General features: G+C 36.5%; 2 protein-coding genes across 3 annotated transcripts; one reads left to right on the top strand and one right to left on the bottom strand.

Moving 5' to 3' along the window:
• The first annotated feature begins 846 nt into the window (after nucleotides 1–846).
• LOC132274344 (F-box/kelch-repeat protein At3g06240-like) lies at nucleotides 847–2,602 on the top strand. The gene is made up of 2 exons (XM_059775601.1): nucleotides 847–1,006; nucleotides 1,303–2,602. The coding sequence occupies exons 1-2, from the start codon at nucleotides 996–998 to the stop codon at nucleotides 2,525–2,527; spliced, it is 1,236 nt and encodes a 411-aa protein (XP_059631584.1). The 5' UTR covers nucleotides 847–995; the 3' UTR covers nucleotides 2,528–2,602.
• A 3,543-nt stretch (nucleotides 2,603–6,145) lies between these two features.
• LOC132274345 (protein BYPASS1-LIKE-like) lies at nucleotides 6,146–16,205 on the bottom strand. Of its 2 annotated transcripts, none has more exons than XM_059775602.1 (3): nucleotides 15,821–16,205; nucleotides 14,552–15,647; nucleotides 6,146–6,569 (listed from the first exon to the last, which is right to left on the bottom strand). In XM_059775602.1, exons 2-3 carry the CDS (start codon nucleotides 15,642–15,644, stop codon nucleotides 6,565–6,567), a joined length of 1,098 nt encoding a protein of 365 aa, XP_059631585.1. In that variant the 5' UTR covers nucleotides 15,645–15,647; nucleotides 15,821–16,205; the 3' UTR covers nucleotides 6,146–6,564. The 2 variants fall into 2 exon arrangements, with proteins under 2 accessions (XP_059631585.1, XP_059631586.1); XM_059775603.1 differs by having other exon boundaries at nucleotides 14,552–15,477.
• Between the last annotated feature and the right edge of the window lie 6,647 nt (nucleotides 16,206–22,852).

Here is a 22,852-nt window from a genome sequence, read left to right as displayed (position 1 = left end):
TTATGGAAACTGAATCTCTGTTTTTATATTGTACCCTTAATGGTGGAGTTCACCTTATATGATATGGGCATCATAAAATGCGGTGTCCAACAACCATAGTGCATCATGAGACTTGCAAATTTTTTTTTTCATCAAGTTGTTACTCACATAGTTTGCAATCGCGGTATTCGTTGTAATAATGATAGTGGTATTGATGTAACAGACTCGGAGAAATATCAGTTCAAATTTGTCGAACTGAACAGTTCATAAATGTGTATAATGATATCGGACCTTTGAAAAAGAGTAACGAACTGAACAATATGTCTGTGTATCGGTCGATGATCATAATTTCTCATTATCAAAGCTATATCCAAAATTATTTCAAAATTAGTAAATTTTTAGTAATAAATTAATCATTTTAAAAAATAATAGTTATAATTTTTTTTTTCATTTTTATCATAAATTGATACTAATAAAAAAAATTAAGTTAAATGATATAATTAAAATTTAGATAAAAGAAAAGATAATAAAAATAAGAGTTAAAAACATAAAACCTTTATTAATTTTAAATTTAAATTATAAAATTCCAACCTGTTTAAGAAAACCATTTCACTTTTAAAAATTGATCGCATTATCTTAATATCTGTATCTGACCGTTAATTAGACTATGAAATGTCAAATTTAACCTTACAATTTAATGTTAAATTAAAAATTAAAAATTATTTTTAAAAATTATAAAAATACCCATTAAATTACAAAAATTATGTTTCAGAGGGAGTGAATAAGAAATTTAAAGGGTATTTTTGTAATTTAAAAATAATAATTTTTAGTTTTTAATTTAGTATATAAATATATACTAAAAAAAACATCTCCCAAACCCTAATATGCAACCTTCCCTAGTACCTTCTCCCCTCTCCAATAATACCTTCTCTCTGACGGCGAAGATCGAGGATGGCCAGTGATGTTAAAGTCGGAGTCGGAGTCGGATTCGACGGCGTCATTGGTTCTCGTCATCGATGATGATCTGGTACTTCCTCCACCTTTCCCTTTGTAATATGTATGTGTGAATATATTTTTTCCCCGTAATTGACAGTAAGTGTGTACGCGCGATCTTCTGCATTGATAGATAGCTTCCTATCTAAGAATTTCTATTTCAATCGAACCCAAATTTTTTTTATATTTTAATTTGGGGCTTTGGTTCGGAGAAAAAATTTATGCATTAGAGCCAGAGAGATGATCATATTAAGAAATTTCTACTCCTATTCCTACTCGGATCCGAATACTATGAGGTCGGTCCTGTATATTTAATCTTTTCTGAAGCAGTACGGTGAAGATTGAAGTAATTGGCATACTATTATTTACGATGAGGATAAAGAGAAGAAGTTGCTTGCCAAATAGTAGATCAAGAAGAAACCGAGCCAGAGCCATGGTGGGGTTGAAGAATAAGAAGAAGAAGAAGGCAGAGATCATTGCAAATCATAAAGAAGAAGAAGCCATGCCTTTGCCTTTCCTTCCCGAACATCCTGTTGTCCATATACTCTCGAAACTGCCTGTCAAGTCTCTGTTGCAATTCAAGTGCGTGTCGAAACCATGGCGCTCTTTGATCTCCGATCCCTGCTTCATCAAAACCCACCTCAGTCAGTCAGTCACAAAGTCCGTACTCATAGCCACGTCCCACCCTCCATACCGTCTCTACACCATAAGCTTCGGATCAGCCGGTAATGACATTGTGGAAGCAAAGGTTGAATTTTTATTTCAGAACATTAAGCCTCATCCTAGGTGTGAAATTATTGGTTCCTGCAATGGGTTGATAGCCATGGGCGTAGAATCTGATGATATTTACCATAAAGGAAATTATGGGGTTTCCATATATGTATTCAATCTTTCAACGAGGGAGTCCAAGGAAATACCCGATTGCGATTCCCCTGGTGGCCTAATTGGATTTGGGTATGACCAGTGCTCTGATGATTACAAACTGGTGAGCGCACGCAGCGATAGCATCTATGTATATTCACTGAGAATTGGTTCTTGGGGAAAAGTTCACGACTTTCCGGACCACTTTCATGTTGTACCTTATGGGACACAGCTGAATGGAGCCCTTCATTGGCTTCGTTTCAGAATGAACAACAATTTAGACATGACATTAGAGATTGCTGCTTTGAGTTTGGCGGATGAGAAGCTGTGGAAGATTCCTTTGCCTACTTCCTTCACCAAGTTCCAACTAAGGACATGCCACATGGGGGTGTTTGAAGGATGCCTTTGTGTACTATCTGGTTGTGGTGATGCAATTTGGGTTATGAAGGAATATGGGGTGAAGCAATCTTGGACTAAACTTGATATCAAAGTCCCCTTTTCACATAAATTGGAGCCATTGGGTTTGTTGAGGAATGATGAAGCTCTGCTGTTGATAGACTACACTAAGTTAGTTTTATACAACAAAAGAGAGGGAACATGCAAGGATCTTGTCATACACGGCATTGAAAAAGAAGAGGAAATTCATGCAACCATCCATGTAGATAGTTTGCTTTCACCCTTCATGAAAATGTGATAGAGGGTAGAAAAAAGTAAAGCCAAACAAAAGTGTTACTTTGATATATATGCCAGATGAACTTTTTATTTTTCACCCATTATGGCATTATAATGATTCATGTTGCATTGTCTCTATACTTTTGAACTGCCTTGTTTTCATTCATTGATTTTTCTTTCGTCCTTCTTTGAACATAGCAGTAAGCGGCCACTTTCCTGTAGATAAATATTCTCTAACAAGGGTAAAAAGCAAAAGGAGAGATTTAGCAACCCTATCTCAACCCTCTTTTAGGTTGAAAATACCCAAGAAGAGTGCCATTCACTAGAACAGAAAACCAAGAAGGCGGCAAACAAGCTCTTACGTATCTCATCAAGTTCTGCCCAAAACCCAAATTTATGAAACAATGGAAGAAACCGAGTCATATGCCTTTGTCAAGTCAATTTTGAGAGCCATAGCAGGATGCCTAGAATTATTGAAATTCCTCACAAGCTCATGAGGCATAATAATGTTATCTTGAATTTTTACTTATCAAAATAATAATAATAATAATGTTATCTTGAATTTTCCTGCCCCTCGAAAGCTAATTTCTCCATCCCAACATCTTTGGAAGTACTCCAGCAAGTCTATTAGCCAAAATCTTTGTTATAATCTTGTTAGTGATATTTCACAATCTTCTTTGAAATACAACAAATAAGGAACTGTTAATGCTCTGCATAAATCCCATCAGGCCTAGGAGCCTTATCTGGATGAAAAAATCTTCACTAGACGCATCAACTTCTAAACACTGATGACCTTCATCGCTACTATGAAAAAATACAGTGTAATAATCAACCAACCTATTTTAAATCACTGATTGATCTCTAGAAACCTGTCCTCTAGAATTCTGCAGAACAGTAATAGCATTAGCGTTCCTATGCTGAGATACTTTTTGATGAAAGAACCTGGTGCACCCTGCAATGCTCTCTCAGCTGTAAAATTTTAGATTTCTGGGCAAAGAGAAGCTCTTCATTAGATTAGTCTGCTCCGCTATTCTTCTAATCAGCTCTGCGTTGGAAGGAAGGTTGTTGCTTTGAAGCAAAATCTGAGCATCCTCCAACTCCTTTCTTGCCTTTGCTTAGATTATCTGAGATGTTGCCAAATGATCTCTATTCCAACACTTGATAGCCCCTTTCACATTCCTCAGTGGCTTTTGAAATCTATGTAATGGATTACCTGTCACCTCCACACGCCAGGCATTGGCCACTATCTTTCGGTTCTGGGAAGCGGACACTATAATAATCCCATGATCTGATAATCTCTCAGTATGCACGGAAGCCTGAGCATTGGGATATTTAGCTAACCAGACAGAGAGTTAATAAAAACTCTTATCAAGTCTCTAGCATAAATTCTTTTCTAAACCCCTTGCCGCCGTTTGTGTTTCTTCCATTAAGCCAGCATCCAAAATGCACCGATCAAATTCATCTAGAACAACACCCCGAGGAATCAATCTTGTTTCAACCCATCCTGTGCCCATGAAATCGAACCACATTCCAATTCATGGCTGATCAACCAGACAAGCATATATCTTCAACTCCTTTCAAATATCTTTCCTTTCAGTCACTGTTTTTGCTGCAAATACAGGGCTTACCAGGAAAGATTCACCAGAATTAACATGTAGCACTTTAAGCAGCATACTCTCACTACCCTCAGAGATGGACCGAAACTCAGAGAACGTTAAAGGAGGATCCCAACCACACCAATTTCTTCCACAACCAATTAGGAGCTAATTTATTAGAATTAACAGAAAACTTTCCAACTCGTAACTCTAATCCAAATAAAATTCGAATAAAACTCAGCTACAACTCTGCTAACTTCCCCCTGCATTCTCGGCCTATTCAAGCCCCTAACATTCCACCTCTCAAGTGACCACCACCACCGACTTTGGGAGGAAACCCCCGTTTTACTCCTAGTCACTCTAGAGCTTTTCTTCAACGGCAACCATCTTTCCCTTCCTTTTCATCACCCATTTCTCTGCAACTTCCTTTTTAAAACCCTCAAATGTGTTTTCTGGGCTATTTATCTTCTGGTGATCTTTCCAACTACAATATGTTCATATCAAATATCGCACCCCTATATATCTATCTAATTTGGTAAGAAGAGTTTTTAATTTGCCAACGTAATCTATTTTACGGTGACTTGAACACGTATTGGTTTATTTTAATTCAGAATTTACGTATTGGTTTATTTTAATTCAGAATTTACCTCAAGGTCCACCATGTAGATGAAGGTTTCTTATATAACGTAGTAGGTAATTATTTTGGGGCAATATAGTATGAAATTGCCAATGGGCAATGAGAATGTGAAAGGAAAAGCTACAGGAAGGAGGCAATAATTGTGACAGAGGAGAGAGATGACGATAGAGTGGATTTGCTTGCTACTTACAAGTTTTATCGCAAATCATATGTATTGCGATTGTTTGGTCCCTTCCCCTTGTAATTTTGGTAACCAAATAGTAGAAGTAAATATGCTATCTTAGGGTTCGTAAGGCAACTATTTTTGTTTTGCGATTTTAATTTCATACAAAGCAGAAGCAATATTTTTGTTGTGCTATAATTTATTATAAAACAAAAACATGTTCGGTAACTAAATTTGTTGCACAATGTTTTTCAAAAATTTTATAAAAAGAAAAAAAGAAAGAAAAAGAAAGATGTTTGGATGTTTGTAAAAAAATATGGTATTTACACATTATATTGGATCTTTTAAAAGAATCTCTTCACAGTTGTTGTTCAACTATAAGCAAAAACAAGTTAAAACTTATTTTTCTAGCTTCCAAATTTGGGCCTTTTTTTCTGAAGCAGATTCAATACCGTGCAAAAGGCAAGAAATGTTGTCAAACATGTTTTTGCAATTTCCTTGTGTTAACCGATTTGGCAACAAAATCACAAAGCAAAAGAGGTTGCCAAACAGGCCCCTAATGTTTCCTTGCTAAAGCAACAATCATTTAAGGTTTTGACATGTACCGGAGGAAGGAGATGGGAGGAAAGTCCACAGAAAGATTTATACTTCATAGTAGTATCTAATTACTACTATTGTAAATTGACTACTAGCCAATGGGACTTACAAACTTTGGATACTCCCCTTAAAAAATGGGGTTTGAATTTCATTAATGAAAAAAGAAAAGAAAAAAAAGAAGAGTACGACAGCTACATAAAATTGAAATCTTGAAATTAGAATTTAGTCGAACATGACTATATTAACTTTGAATTAAACTTTTCTTCAATTCCATGCAATCGAACTTGATTCAAGAGAAATTAAAAAAAAAAAAAAACTCATTTCCACCTGAGGCCATAGAAAAATGACTAATTAAAGAAAACAAACATAGATAAAACTAAAAAAATACATGAAAAATCAGATACTAAAATATTCAAAAATGTCACAGCCTCCAAAAAAAAAAAAAAAAAAAAGACATATAACAGCAATGGCAAATACTGAATTTCTACAGTCAATGGCATTCTGCATTTGAAAGAACAAATTTAAGAGAAAATTAGCAAAACAACCATATGCAAAAAAATATAATAATAATAATGAAAGGGAATACAAATGCAAAAACAAGAACTTGCAGAACATCAAGATAGACTTAGTAAAGCAAGACACACGACAGAAACGAAGAAGGGTAGTACAAAGGCAATAAGCAAGTATCTAACATACTTATTCATGGCAATAAAATCATTCCAAACACTTTGTTGGTCTCCTTGGAAAACCGGGAATAAATCCATGAAAATACTATTGTAAATCCCCATCACACGTGTTCAAAGAATGACAATCAATGACTACTACCACATTAGGTAACAAAGGAAGGTTTTAAGAAGCTGCAAAAGTAGCAACAGCTATATGGCTTTGTTGGGGGACCAAAAATATACAGCACTAGAACAACTACCAAAGCAATTATAAGACGTCTAGCCGTCAGATTGTGTGTGATTTAGCCAAATCAAAATTTCCTCAAATCCATGAACTGAGCAACAAAAAGGTTAAAACCAGCCACATGAAGCCAAAGATAAGCGCTTCAGTTCAGATCGCCCTCACTCTGCAAGAGAAATAACAAAAAAAAATGTGTTAGAAGGAACACACACTATCTACTCTTTATAAAGAAAACAGACTGTCAAAACCAAAATGCAATCTAAGAAAACCATGCATAACCAGAATGGCAATTGAGAATTCAGAAGGGCAGCAACAGGCAGTAAATTACACTTCCAGAAGAAAAAAATTATAGACTGACCCCTTTAATGGAGGTAAAATGAACAAGTTAACACCCCATAATAATAACCCGAGTCTCTTCTATCTCTTCCTCATCTCTTTATATTCTCTCCTCTTCCTCTCCTTCCTCCATAACCACCCGCTCCATGCCTCCACCACCACCCGCTCCATGCCTCCACCACCACCTTTCTCTCTCCTCTCACTTTTCTACTCTATAGGCTACTGCCGCCACTCCTTCACCATCACCACTTTTCCCTCTCTTCTCTCCTACCACTTCCTTTACTTGATCAATTTCCACACTGTTGCTTTGCTCGAACTCCAACAAGCTGGCTCTTACCACCCTTACTTTCACCTTTAGCATATCTATATATACACACACACACACATGCACGCACGTGTGTGCACACACACGCAAACAGAAACAGAAAGATCTGTATGCGCGCGTGCACACATAAATATATGTATATATACAAAAAACAGAAACACAACATATAGACATATATGTGTATATAAAAATAGATTCTAGTTTAAAATTATTTTCTTTTCCCTTCACTTTGGGTAGGTTATGTCCGTGGCAGCCATGGAGATTCTCCCACTAAATTACAGTGACCACACTTCCTCTATAATTTCTCTCTAAAAGGAGTTTAAAGTGATCTAATTAGTATCACCATCCCCTCTCTCCAAGTGGGTTTTTTTTTTTTTATCTCTAACTGAGTCTCTCCCTCTCTTCTTGAATTAGAAATCAACTAAATCTATATATTCAAAACTCATAGGGGTCTTAATAGAATATGAATAGTGGATGGTGGCATATGAATGGGAACCTACCTCAATGACAAAACAAACTGAATACCAATAAGGTGAGGGGTAGCACCGTTGAGTTTAAATTTATTGTGAAGCTTTGAAGTTCAAGAGCGTGAATGCACACAAAACAAACATAAACTCTGTCCTCCCTTGATAAGAGTCCCACTCTGGGACCCCAACTTTTGAAGGGGACATGCACCTAATGCATTGTCCTCCCAGAATATTACAAAACCCAACAAATTTTAAACATTCACGTTATTGATTTGAAAGGGTTTTCAAAAACTAAGGACAATTTGGAAATTTTAAAATTTGAAACAGGAAAGTGAATACTTATTTGGGACATCCCAAAAAGAAAGCAGGACATTTAAATGGAGTGTATTTTTTGAATGATTTGACAAACTTTTTTCATACAATGCAATGAAGCACGAAAACTAAATACAAAGATTCACACATAAAAAACAGAAAACAAAGTGATATGTTTTAACAAACCCGATTAACCAAGTTAAATACACGCACCAGACACAGTATTGATGCCACTGTGGTTGGTGCCGTACGACTATCACAAAAACTAAATACTGGACACCAACAATATAAAGAACAAAATTGAACATATGATAGAGACACTTTCTCATTTTTGACAGGGCATTGTAACTAAAAACCCTTGAGCATTTTCTTAAGAAAAATACTTCGTACTCAAATAAATTCAAACAACAAACAGAAAAATGTATTGATTCTAGCAATGAACATCTAATTTGTCATTGTTACATCAAAATTTAAAGATAAATTGAGCAAAACCTATACACTTGTGTATGTATGTAGATATATATATATATATAATATAGCTAAAGAAGTTTGATTGAGGTGTGGGCAGGGATGACAAGAAGAAGCGTAACACAAGCTCCAGGTTGAACAATATGAGTTCAAGCCCAAACCAAACCGGTTCTTGAGATCTCCTTAGTTACTTTAACAGAAACAATAACAACATCTTCAACCCCATCCTAGCCCCTCTTTACCACTCTTCTGTCGCAGGTTCATCCCACCTCCAACAAACTCAAACCCTTATCGAATCGCACAACTCGTCAAACCCATCACAGAAACATCAAAAAAAAAAAAAAAATTCAATAAAAACCCAAAAGAAGCAAAATTAAATCAGTTGTTCCAAAATGCTTATCATGTGAATTACTAATTTCACACAGAAATCAATCCTCAAGAAAATTGAGTACAGATTAAAGTAGCCATGTGAAACGTGTTCGCAAAGAGAGAGGGAGAAGCGATCGGGATGAGTAAAAGGGTAAACCCGAAACAAACAGATATCGAATGGCCTGCAGGAGTGTACACGTTATTTCATGGAGCGTGGGGTTTCAGTGTTAGAAGACGGGCAATCTTCTGGTATAACGTGAGGTTTCTGTCACGCTAGGATTTGGGAAGAAGAACACGGTCTCTTTTATCGGGACCAGGTTGGCATTTCATTTTTTTGCTGGGTAATAAAAAGGGTGTAGTTGTTATTTTGAAAGTTTCATTAAAACATCAGCTTCCCGTGTCTTCAAAAGAGTGTTTTGGAGAAGCCAAGTACCCCCTAGCTTCTCCAAAATGCTCTTCTAAGACACAAAAGCTCTTTTTAAAAATTAGCCGAACACTATTCAAAATAGCTTTTGAGTTTAAAAGGCCAAAAGCAGCATGTAAAAAGCCAATTCAAACAGGGCCTCAATAAGCTAAAGTTGATTACGCAATGGTGGAGAAAGAGAAGAACCTTGGGGATCAATCAACTTAAACAGAGAAATGACCTAAAAATACAAGCTACAAACTCCTACTTTTGCAGCATCAGAGCTTAAACCAGCCCAGACACATCAGACCTAAAATACAATGAATAAGCAACCCCTCCACTACTTGCATATTTTTCACAAACTGTACCAGGTTAGACTGACTTGTAGTTGATGGCTATATAGCTGACATGCATATTCCAACCGAACCAGACCATATTGCCTAAGAAATGTTCAGGATGAATGGTAGAATGACAAAGTAAATAATATTTCACAAACTGGACTATGTTAGCTTCCATCTCCTCCATTTAACGGTCACATCTTTTAAATTCCTATTGTAGTTCATTTTTCATGCTTCTTGTTCATTTGCATTGAATAATCACTTTATCAACCCCCATCAAGTTTCAGCTCTGCGTATAACTCAAGTATCATCAGTAGCATTCTGCATAGTTGCTTTTCAATTTTCTTGCACAACCAACATATATTTCGTTTTCTAAATTCTTTGAATGAAAATACTAAAATTATCTCTTGCTAACATCGACTCTAAGGAGAAAGTAAATCCCCATCTCCAGCAAGACTCCGGCTTTCTTAATCCAGAGGAGAGTGAAATGGACAGGGAAATTGGGAGATATTGAGTAGCTTCGTAAGTCCTAAATCAGCTTTTACTACTTACAGCAATCTTGCTATACAAGTCCCATCTTCCTTCATTAAAGAAACACACGCACAAATAGACAAGTTAATGAGACTCTCCATTCTAATGCCCTTCGTACAAAAGAAACTAAGTAAAGAGGGATTGACCTGGACTCATTAAGTCAGCATAAGTGACAACCACATCCCATTTCTCTCTCACACAGGCTGTCCTTCCCTTGCTAATTAGGCATAAGCGTAAAATTTTGTTTGCTAAACTATATAAATTCAGTTTTGAACATTAAAATAAAATTTTTGCTTAGTGAACTACGCGAATTCTAATTTCTAAATGTTTACTAAACTATTAGTTTTAGTCAAAGAAGTTTGGGTCCTATCCTTGATTCAGCAGTAGCAGTGGCATACCTGGCAACACAACATCTCTACTAATACAGATTACCACTATTATGCATGCCAAATAAAAACCACAAGTTATCGGTCACGAAAAGAAGCGAGTAGATATGTTCACCCCCCTACTATAAGGAATCACTAAATCAAACTATATCAACTGTTCACTTCCTCATAGCGCAATTCTCAAGATCTTCTCAGAAGATTTCTCCATGAATTTCTCCCCTACCTTTTCTCTATTTTCCCATTTAAAAGAACCCTAGTATATAGATTGAAATTTAAATGACTTTGAGATAAATTAGGAAGTTTTTGGAGTTGTAATTAAATAAAAAGACATCAAATAGAGGTAGTGGTGATGGATCAACTTTGGTGGTCGGCAGTGATGGAGGTTTTTGCTCTGTTACTCCACTGCCACAAGCAAAGATTCGAGATAAATCAGTTGCAGTTGAGAAAATTGACGTTCAATCTGGTTCGATTGTGGTTGAAACTACTCCAACGACTATGAATTGGTCTCAGATGGCTGAGGAAGGTGAGTTTGTTCCTGAAGAGGCTCTGGATCTTGAAAGACAATATGGTTCGTTCTCAGCGGACACTTCTTTCTTTTTTTTTTGCAAAGTCTATTTCCAAGAAAGCCATTCGAAATGTCATAAATCACAGAACTGGAGTTGGAAATGGTGTTGCTGGTGGTCGGAAGACTCGGAACCATGGGAGCATGGCACTGAGGGTTGATTCCACGGTGGCACGTCAAGCTCACGTGCATGAGGAGCATGAAGAGGTAATTCCTGTAACAGACTCTGTTATCTTTCCACCTCTTAGTCACATGAGGCCATTAAGCCCAAATGCCCAAATTTCTACTCCTGACCGTCCACGCCAAAATTCTAATCCTGTCCATTCTTCTGTAATGACCAATGTGGAAATATTTAAACAACCCAACAAAGGTTTGTCTGACGCGGGGAAAAACAAATCCTAGAGCTCTGTTGTTGCTTCAGACTCCCAGCCTCGTATGGTATTGGAGTATATTGACCCTGTTACATCAAAGATAAGAGATTCAAAATCTTTCCTCCAGAAGATGCTGTTTCTGATAAACGGAAAACTACCCTAGTGGGATATTTCATTGGCAGAAACTTGCTTCTCTCTTTGGTCAAAACCCTTGCCATGAAATTGTAGGGAAAAGCTGAGTTGTGTGATGTTTTTCCTCGTAGCAGTGAATTTTATTTGTTTCAATTCTCTTCTTCTCCCAATGCTCGATCCATTCTAGAGAGTGGTCCGTGGGTCCTTGCCAGTTGTTACTTGGTGCTAAAGCAATGGATGCCAAAGATGAGTTTAGTGAAAGAATCAATGGAGAAGATTCCTATTTGGGTTAAAGTTTTAAACCTTCCTCTAGAATATTGCACTGCTAAAGGCTTTAGTTGTGTGACAAGTGCCATTGGAAGGCCGGTATATGCTGATTCTGTCACTGAAGCCATGTCTAGGATCAGTTTCGCCAGAATTTGTGCCGAAATTGATGTGAACTGTCAATTTCCAGAATCTGTTGATCTTATGGTGGGAGAAAAGAAGTGTGTGGAAGTTAAGTTTGAATATCGGTGGGCTCCTAAACCCTGTGATCATTGCCAGATACTCGGTCATTCCTCAAAGCAGTGCTCGAAAGCTCCTGTTAGGTGTGGCGGCCAAAGAAAGCTGAAACTTCTGAGAATGGAAATGTAATTGGAAAGGGTAAGGGTGTGGCAAGTGATATTAATTCGGAGCACCAGAATGGTGAATGTTAAAAGACCCAACAAGTCCCCATCGCTATTTCAATTCAGTCGCAATCTGATACAAGTGATGAGTCAGTGGATGTGCAGTATAATCAACCTACTATTACTACTGGCAAGAGCTCTATTTCTGTCAATAGTAATTCGAACAGATTTCAAATTTTGGATAATCTTGCTAATGATGAACAGAATAAGGTTATAGTGGACCACACGAAGGTATTCTTGAAGGGTATGTGAGGGATAAAGTTCAGAAGCTATACTCTCTGCCTTTGCAATCTTCAGATGGTAACGCCAACACAAAGGATTAAATGAAAGGGCTGAGTACCTCTCCAAATGCAAAGAAGAAAACTTCAGTTCAGGTTATGGAAGAAGGTAAAGCTGAAAATGATGGTCCTCCTCTTGCTAAATATCAGAACAAACATACAAGAGCAAGGAGGAAAATTATGAGCTCTTCTAGAATTACTAGGGCTATGATAAATGGGGGTGCCCCAACTCCTTCTTCCTCTTCTATATGTTAGGCAGTTGGAATGTTAGGGGGTTAAATAGACCCTCTATGCAAAAAGAAGTTAGAAATTGGATTGGTATGTGCTCTTTAAATTTGTTTTGTCTTTTAGAAACCAGACTTAGAAGTCATAAAATTGAAGGTGTTGAAGAGAAGTAACTCATATTGGTGCTGGATTAACAACAGTAGTTCTCACCCTCTTGGCAGAATTGTGGTGGGATGGAATCTGAATTATTTCAGGTTTTGCAAGAAGGGGACCAGTGGATGCTTCTCAAAGTGTCTCAATACTCTGATAATAAATGTTTCTTCCTGACTCCCATTTATGCAGCCAAATGTGTTTCACAGAGGAAAAACTTATGGAGGAGCCTAACTCAATGTAAATCACTTGTTGATGGACCATGGGTTATCATTGGTGATTGGAATCTTATCAGCTATCGAACAGAAAAGAAAGGGGGTGTTTGTGTCCCTCATAATGTGTTGATGGAGTTAATGAGGTTCTTGGGAGGTTCCACACTAGTGTTACTGCTGAATTGGGTGGTTTGGTATTCACACACTGTTTTTATGCTGATGATCTTTTTCTGATTGCTAAAGCAAGTGTGAGGTCAGTGAAATGTATTTTGAATAACTTTGACAAGGTCAAAACCCACTCTGGTCTGGATGTGAAGTTTGAAAAAGTAAGGTCTTCTTCTCTAAAGCAGTTAGAAGGAAAAGAACTCTATGCAGAATCTTGAAGATGAATTGTGGTTCTTTACCTCTTCAATACTTGGGGCTTCTTATGATTGATAAAGCTTTGAAAAAGAATGATTGTAAAGCTCTGATTGACTAGATTTCTACAAAACTCAATGGGTGGAGTTCTCTTAGTTTATCACTTGCTGGAGGATTGAGCTGATAAGGTCTGTGATCTATTCTATTGTTCATTATTGGTGTGCTGCCTTCAAATTGCCAGCTGCAGTTGTTGCTATAATTGAGAAAATGATTAAAAACTTCATTTGGGGTGGTAAAATTAATTCTAAGAGACTTCCTCTTCTTAAATGGAGTAAGCTTGCTTGTCCAAAATCTGAAGGAGGATTTGGTTTAAGAAGGGTTGCAGAAATAGATAAGGTCATCAAGTGCAATTTATTCTGGGATTTCATTCAAGGAAAGGATAAAATCTGGATACCATGGTTGAAGAATCTTTATCTTAAGCATGATTCTATTTGGTCCTGTTCATTGATGAATAATAACTCCAACTTCTGGAAGAACCTGTTAGAGGTACAAGAATTTATGTTTGAAAATGTCAATTTTTTTATTGGGGATGGGCAGTCTCTGAAATTTTTTTAAGACCCCTGGATTGGTACTTCCCTAGTTCAGACTTATGGACACAGGATTGTCCGATTGTTTGATATTCCTAAAACAGCTAAGATCAGTTCACCAATTCAAAACGTAGAGCATAAATTATGGCAAATGAGGTTACTGAAATATGGAATCAGATTACTCATGTTCCAATCAGTCAAGGCTCTGATTTCATTAAATGGAAATGTGGTCAAGCTTCTTTTAAGTCTTTCTGGAAATACTATAGAAATTTTTCATCTAAATGTAAAGAGGGTACAATTGTTGACTAAGAAAAATGTCAATCACTTTGCTGATTTTACATCGCAATTTAAGGTTAATGACATCTTCTCAGTCCGTCAATGATTAAATAGTAATCGGTCCTTCCTAGTTTTCTGGTCCTCAAGTGTCAATCTCAATGTGGTTTTGACAACAACAAAACCAAGCTAGTTAAGTTACTAACAACCTACCCAGACTTCATTTCAACAAACAAGCAACCTAGCTACCTCTTATATTAACAATGCCACATAGCTAAGAACCATGAAACACAAATAGCAACCACCAACAAAAGATTTCACATACCACATGTATATACACGAATCAGAATTCACATATATGGCTACAAAAAGAAATACATGAAAGAATGGGAAATACTAACCTGCAAAGAACTTTTTCCAGTACTTTACGTCTGCGTCACAGCTATCAGTACCAAGGGGGTTGTCCTTCCAATGTGCAACATCAGCTCGAAAAACACCGATGGTGCTGGACACCTTTTTAAGGTGTGCATCAAAAGAGTTACTCATTCTGCGACTTGGGTAGAGTCTGTCATTCATTGTTGCCAAAACCCCTTTTAGCTCTTCTACTCTGCGAGAGAGTTCTGCCTTCTCTTCCTCAGTCAACGGGTCCTTCAACCGGACAATCATCTCATTTAAGTCTTTAGCATGCATTTCCATATCACACAGCTCACTAAGTAACCCAGAGCAGTTCACCTTATCCGCCCTCTTCCCAACAATGTCAATTTTGTCACGTAGCAAAATCAAAGGGGAAAACCAAGTGTATCTATAGACAGAATTCCGGCGAAATACTGCACCACTAGCCTCTCTATCTCTGCAAGGAATCGCTGCCGCCAACGCCCACGTAGCAAAAAAAATTACATAACCCATCGAAAAAAGTGCATGGGCAAGACCTCCAGTTTTAGCAATCTGAACTTGTGTGGGGGTTACAAAATGCTTGCCAAAAAGAAATAATTCTCGTGCCACGGAGAACTCTTCTTCAGTGTGCCAAGTGAATAATCTGTATGGATGCAACCCCAGTCTACCTTCAATCCTAAACCTTTGAATAGCTTTATTGCTCTCTTTCTCGTGATTCATAATCTCCATAAACTCATCCAAGGAGGCTCTTGCACTCAGAATGGTATCAAATTTTTTAACATCTAAAACAGAGCAAAATACTTCCAAACTAGCTTTGCTATGTCTTATGAATATTAGTCCGTCCAAAGTAGCTTTGATCACCATCAAAGCTTTGTCGCACCTTAGTTTATGAAGCCAAATCAATTGCTTCATTTCTATTTCTTTCAAATATGACCTGTTATCAGAAATTAGAGAGTTGAATTTTCCCATGATCAAGACCAATGAATCTAACAATTTTTGAACCCAGGATATACAAAGAAGATCAGGGCGGTCCAGCAATTCACGAAAGCATGCAGTGACGTATTTTTGGAAGGCCTCAAGCCCTTCTTTTAGGGCTGCCATATTCTGGGGATGAGAGAAAGATTGAATGAACAAGTAATAAAATTAAATAACTAATTAGGGGGCAAAATATCCGATTGATTGTGAAAAATCAAAAAAAAAAAATGAAATCTAAAAACAAAAAAAAAAATATCAAAAGTATAGTAAATGTATGGTTGAAAACATAACAAATTGCTTACCGTAAAGAACCCAGAATTCTGAAAGACGACCACGATGAACTCAGAATTCACGATGAATCCAGAACTCTGAAAGACGATCACGATGAACCCCCAATTGTGAAAGACGATCACGATGAACCCAGAATTCACGATGAACCCATAATTCTGAGAGACGATTACGGTGAACCCAGAATTCTGAAAGACGATCACGATGAACCCAGAATTCTGAAAGACGATCACGGTGAACCCAGAATTCTGAAAGACGATCACGGTGAACCAAGAATTCTGAAAGACGATCACGATGGGGAGAGAGAGAGAGAGAGAGAGAGAGAGAGTGAGGGCAGAAGAGGGCAACGGTGGGAATTTTCAATTTTTGAAATGTAATAGGAGCGAGAAGGGGTTTTTAGGAATCACACGAGGACGTCACCTCTCTCTCTCTCTCTATATATATATACCCAAAATGTTTGTTTGTAAATGATTACTTTGGTGAAAAAAAATAAAAATGTAAAACTTTGAATTTTAATTTTACTAAGCATATTAGTTTTAAAATAAAAATGTAACTTAAAACACGTATCAAGAGTGTTTTTGACACATATTACAGGCATATACACGCATATTATATAACTTTGAGGCTTAGTTTGGATAAACATGAGAAATATATATATATATATATATATATGTGTGTGTGTATATTATATAATAAGGGTTACAGATTACTATAAGAATTGCAGAATACGATAAGGATTAGGCCAACAGATTATGATAAGGATTAAGGACGACGTGGACCCTACGTAACATCCTGATCCAAGTCCTATAAATAGGGAGGGCTAATCGACGTTTGGAGGTAGACAAAAAACCCTAACTCAATATCTCGATTTCTCCAGGGAGATTATCATTCACACTTACTTATTCGTCTTTTCCCTATTCTGTCATTTTCCCTATTTCGTCTTATCTCCGTTTGTCAGTTTTTGGCACAACCTCACTTCTTGCGCTCGGAGTTGGTTTTTGACTTCACGTATCCTTATCGTGAGTGGTTTCCACGAAATACGTATCTTTACTTTTGCAAGAAAAGTACTATGGTTGCTCCCGGTGCCCATAAAGGCATAGATGCATAAAATCTTTGGAATTAATTTCATTTTTTGGGGTATTTTTCAGAAATATCTTTTGAAGATATTTTATTTCAGGGGCATCTAAGAAAATATCTTTTGGAAGATATTTTTATTCTAGGGCAGTTTCGCAGTTAACCCTTTTTGTAGGGCCCATTGTGCAATTAACGAAAGTTATTGCAAAATGTCTTGTCTGGAGCCTTAATCCTTGTACGGGATTCATTTTCACTTTTTGTTGACTTGTAAATTCATAGAATTCCATTCTGGTCGTTTTTCTCCAATTTTAGAGTTTCTGGACCCGGTTGCCGCCGAACTTGTTCGGAGCATAACTTTCTGCTCGGGACTTAGTTTTTGACGCCGTTTCTTTTGTTGTTCATATTTTCTCATTTTGAATCTTTTTCGTTCATGGAGTTTTACTATTTGAGCGCGTTTGTTCAAAATTCACTTTTCCGGACCTGGCGGGTCCCTTTCGGGGCACTTTTTGTGATTTACTATAAATAGGTGCCTTAAAGAACAAAAATCAGATTTTCTTCTTCTTCCTCCTCTCCTTGCACGACCAAAGGCAGCCATGGATGCCCATGGAGATGCCATCTTCTCTTTCCTCCTTTAACCTACTTTTCCTAAGTGAAAATCCTTCGGCCTTTGCATTTGTTGTTCGCCTCGTCGTACTCTACCATTACCCCTTATTAGAAACGATTTCTGACCAAATTTTGAATTTGGGATTTAGGCCAAGTTTGGATTTTCATGGGGCTTCTTGGAGATTCATATAGATCGTGTTGTCCCTGACAAAACCTAGGAGTTTCGTCAGATTCGGAGCCGTTTCGTTTTGATGGCTTTTGAGATTTTCATCTCAAATTGAGGTAGGGGGTGTTTTAGGATTATATTTGTATTGTATTGATGATTATATATGCTTATACAACTTGTATGCATGTTTTGTATAAATCTTGGAATTTAATTTTAATTAATTTCTTTATAAATGATTTAATGCTCAAGGATATGTATGACTTGGAATTGAATTGTAACATACTATAAAATTTTACTTGGATATGTTGGTTAACATATATTAAATTTGGCTCATTTGATTAAGAATTATAACTTTTATTTAATATTTATCTTTAGTGAGAGTGTAATTCACATGGTTGTATCAAGCATGAAATCAAGTTTTAATGTGGTATTTAAATAGGCCTTGGCATGTTCTCTAACATAGATTAAATTGAGGGCATTTGCAATTATTTAAAAATTTAGAGGAAATTAATTAATTAGCTTGATTAATTTTGTTTTAAGTGCTTTAATCACTTAAATTGTCATTTGATGTTATATATGTGATGACCATGACATGCCCTTCAATATATATTAAATTGAGGTTATTTGGGATTAACTTGGAATTTAGAGAATTTAACAGTTTATGCCTAATTAAATTCTATTTTATTACTTCATAGATTTAATTGCATTTTGGAAATTATTTTTATATTTAAATTATGGATTTGGATTTGGTGTATGTTCACTTGACTACTTTTGAGCATTGGATAACATAGTTGTTACTTTTATATTCATGAGAATATGTTTTTCCTTATTGAATAGATTGTTGCTATGTGTAAGGAATTGCACACTTTGTATTTGACATTTTTCATGCCACAGTAGTTGTAGACTTTGAGCATGTATTGTATATGTTTCAAAAATTGGGTTGTGCTTAGTAAATGGTTGATATCTTGTATATACATGTTGATATATATATATATATACGTTGTTGCACAATTTGTTGATTTTGGAAACTTGGGGATGTAGTTGTTGGCTACGGCTAGGACTTGGTTCTAGTACGGGGGATTGTCCCTCTATATAGTCTAGTGCGCACATAGGGAAGTTACCCATGGGCTAGTAACCCTAAAGTAACTATGTTGTCGGTCTGATCCGGCGTGACATCCGAGTATCCACTTTGTTTGATTTCGTATTTCATTTCAAGTTGATAACTAGATGATATCGTAACTTGTGGTTCCTTATTTGATTTTCTATTTTGAGCTTAAGATGTAACTTTGTGAAAGCATGCTTTGTGCGTTGTATTGGAAGTTCCATTGTCGGTTAAATTACATTGATATCATAAATTGTATTTTGATGTTCAAATGTAGTTTAGGAATGATCCTATAGATTCATTTTGAACATAGACGTTAGGTGGCATGACCCACTTTTGTTATTTTCGTATCTTGGGTTTCAATTTAAAGACTTTGAAAATCTATATCTTGTTGCTTTGTATAACATGTTTCTATGTTATTTGAATTGCATGAACAATGTGATTATGCTATAAATGATCTAGGTAGCTTAGGATGCTCCCTGAGTCTCACTTGACATAGACGTTAGGTGGCATGAGCTCCTTTAACATGTTTCACCCTAAGGTAATAAAACTGTAAAACGCTAGGTCGATGCATGCTCACCTCCTACGAGTAGTTTTATGTTACTCACCCCTACGTTACTGGGGTATATTTCAGGTACAGGACTCAAGACTTGAAGATTTCATTGCCTTGGATCGTTTGGTAGCTTTATGTATCAAACTTGTATTCTTTGATTCTACGTATGTAAAGTGTACATAAGTACACTCCTTTTAATGCATTTTACATGTATGACATGAGGCCAAGGGCCATTAACTTGAAAGGTTACAAGTATGTTTCCTCTAAAACTCAAGTATTGCCATTGTAGTTTATTTGTGAGAAATGGAGGCTTTGTATGCTAAAACTTGTTAATGGAATGTAAAGAGGTTTTAGGCCATGTTGGTACATCTATTTTATCATATTTCATGCACTTGCATACTCACTTTGGCGAACAACACCATTCTTGATGAAACAAAAACTCTAAGTAGCATTTTTAGGGAGTTTTACCCTATTCTGTTCCAGGGGCATTTCGGGTATTTCACAATACATTTTTTTCATTTTTCCTCACGAATCACATATAAAACTCAATTTTGAGGGGGGTTTCTTCTTTGTGTTTTTTCAAAAAATGCCATATTGGCCTTCAAAAATTCATATTTGTCCGGAAAATCCTTGCTGCCAAGTTTTGCAGATTTTTAGTGCAAATGTACTTGGTACTATTCATCGACTTTTTTTTGAAAAGTGTGACGACCGATCCGAAACTTCCGGGGGTCTTGTGGGTGTATTTTAAGATTGCATTTTCAAATTAGGCAATTTAAAAACCTCCCGAAGCCTTATTTCCTTTCTTTGGGCAGCAACTCGGAGAAATTTTTACCCCCTTGACCAGATTTTCTTGGGGGCATTCTGGGCATTTTACAATGCATTTTTTTTTTTTATTTTCGTTCGCTATCGGGGTAGGAAACTTGATTTTAGGGGAGGTTTCTTCTTTGAGTTTTTCCAGAAAAGTCCTTTTAGATGCCCGTTTTTACACTTAGTTGCAGCAGTAGTGGGTTGACGGCACTGTAGCTGTCACGGCCTTCGTCGGGCCGCCGCAACGTCGATTTTATTTTTGACCTTTCTCCCTCATCCGGACTCCAAATTAAGTGAATTTTTTTTTTTAAATTGATTAATTTTTCATTTTCTATCCAACGGTGTACTCAGTTGCACCCATATATTTTTAGATAATTACTAGTTTACCCCTTTTAGCTTTATTGCTCGTTTTTCTTTGTTTTGTCGTTTCTCCTTCGTCCGGAATCCGAATAATGAAATTCTTGAGTCCTTCATGATTAGTTTTTCATTGTCTTCCCAGTGGTGTGCTCGATAGCACTTGAATCCACTTTTTTGCAAAATGACCATTTTGCTCCTAGGTTCCTTTTTGTCCGTTTTTGAAACGACACTTCCGCATTTGTTTTCCTTTGGGTTCCATGACCTCATTGAGGGTCACATTGGTGTCTTAGAGATGCATTGTATCTCTAGAGACCATTGTTTCACCTTTCGCTTTCGCATTTCGAATCCGTTATCGGGTCATCTTTTGGTCATCACTGACGCACCGGGTTTACAAAACTTGGGCCGTCACACTTAGGGTGTGTTTGGTAGGGTTGATTTGGAGGGATAGTGAGAGAAAAGAAAAAAGAGGATAGTGTGAGAGTATGTTTGGGTAACTTGATTGGAGAGAAAAGAGAGGATAGGGAGGGATAGCTATCCCTCTCTATCCCTTATAAGCTTTCTCTCATAATTTTAGAAGATAGGGAGAGATAGGGAGGGATAGTAAGTTGTAAATTCTTAATACCAAAAACACCCTCCACAAATCAATATAAAGAAAAGTTATTCCATTTATGTCCTAATTTTGTTTTCATCCATTATTTTTATTTTTTTATTTTTTACTTTTGTTTTTACCCATTGTATTGAACTATCACAAAGAAACATTCCAAATATCCTATGTGAGATTTTGGAAATGGATAATATGTGAAGTGGTTATGAAAGGGTAGGATAGTAATTTGGTCACTATCCTTTCTTTTCTTTTCTCTCCTCTATCTTATCCAAATAAGAATAATTATCCTTTCTTTTCTTTTCTCCCCTATCTATCCAAACACGAATTAAAATTATTACTATCATTTCTTTTATTTTCTTTTCTCTCATAACTAATACTATCATTTCTTTTCTTTTCTCCCATGTTTATCCAAACACACCCTTATTAGGCTTTATTTGGATTGAGGGATTTGGAAAGAAAGGGAAGGATATTGAATAGGGTGTTTGGATGGGAAGAATAAAAGAGAAAAGAAATGATTGGGAGGGATTTGGAGGGATAGCTATCCCTCCAAATCCCTCATTTGGAATCCCTCCAAAATTTACAAGATTTGGAGGGATTTGGGGAGAAATGAAGCAAATTACAGAAGGGGCAAGAGAGTTGAGAGACAGCTGGCTGAAGCTTTGCGAACGGTGACCGAACTGGAACAGCGGGTGATGGAAACTAATAGATATGGGTTTTGAATTTTTTAACAATCTGAAATGATATGCGGATATGGGTGTTTAGCTTTTTTTTTTTTTTTTTAGGGGCGTGCTAGAGTCTTTCGACCCAAGGGGTTGGATAGTCAAACTTTCATTGGTGCTGACCGAATATGAAATCGGCCCTTAGTGAATCAGGCGACTGCTGGAAGGCAAGGATGACTCCTTCCTTCAGGTTCTTCAACGCCTCAATAAAGAGGACTTTCGACAACAAGGGCTGGAACTTGAGAAGGGAACAACAAAAATTTTTCAAGCGTTCTTCTATTCCAGATTTTAGAATAAACGGAGGAGACAAAACAAATTGTCCAAGCGTCCATCTAATCCAAGAAAAACTTATAAAAACAAAATGGAGGAGACACGAGATCCAAGCGTCCACTTTATTTAATAAGTAGTAGCCTTATACAAAAGTACAAGAATAAAAATTCTATTCTAACACTAGTCCTATGGAAAAAGAGAAGTACAAATAAAATTACATTGTAATAAAATGCAGTAAGAATAGAAATTGCAAAAACAAGAAATTTGTTGTGGCTGGGGATCTTTTGCACAGAGCCATCCAGCGTTATTTATAGAAGATTCCATCAGCGGTTGAAAACAGGTGCACCCTTTTTGAATTCAAACTCTTTGTTTGAATTCAAACTTGTCTGAAACTTATCCAAAGTTTTGTCTCTACGTAGGAAAAACTCAACTGCAACTCATTTTTTGTAAAAATATATAATAAGTAAATTATATCTCTCCAATCAGCTTATACCATGTGTTCCAAAGATAAGTTTTACATATGCCAATAAATTATTGTCCACATGATCAATCATTATTCACTAAACTATCACCATAATTCTTATTGCACTGTGAACCTTCTTAGTTTTTGTCACATAATCATAAATTGAATATTAACATATAGTGCAAATAGCCAGGTTGCCCAATAAAAAATAAAATTTTATTTCAGGGTGCAAACAATGGGTTTTGATTTTTACAGTTGCACAGAGAAAGAGGGAGGCTGAGAATGAGATGGAGGCTATTGGGGAGGCTGAAATATATATATATATATA

Source organism: Cornus florida, unplaced genomic scaffold, assembly GCF_030987335.1.
Source record: "Cornus florida cultivar Cherokee Brave unplaced genomic scaffold, ASM3098733v1 CherokeeBrave_3.0.0_Hap2_Chr09, whole genome shotgun sequence".
Lineage (NCBI taxonomy): Eukaryota > Viridiplantae > Streptophyta > Magnoliopsida > Cornales > Cornaceae > Cornus > Cornus florida.
Note: the sequence above shows the minus strand (reverse complement) of the source record. Positions and strands in the feature narration are given on the sequence as shown.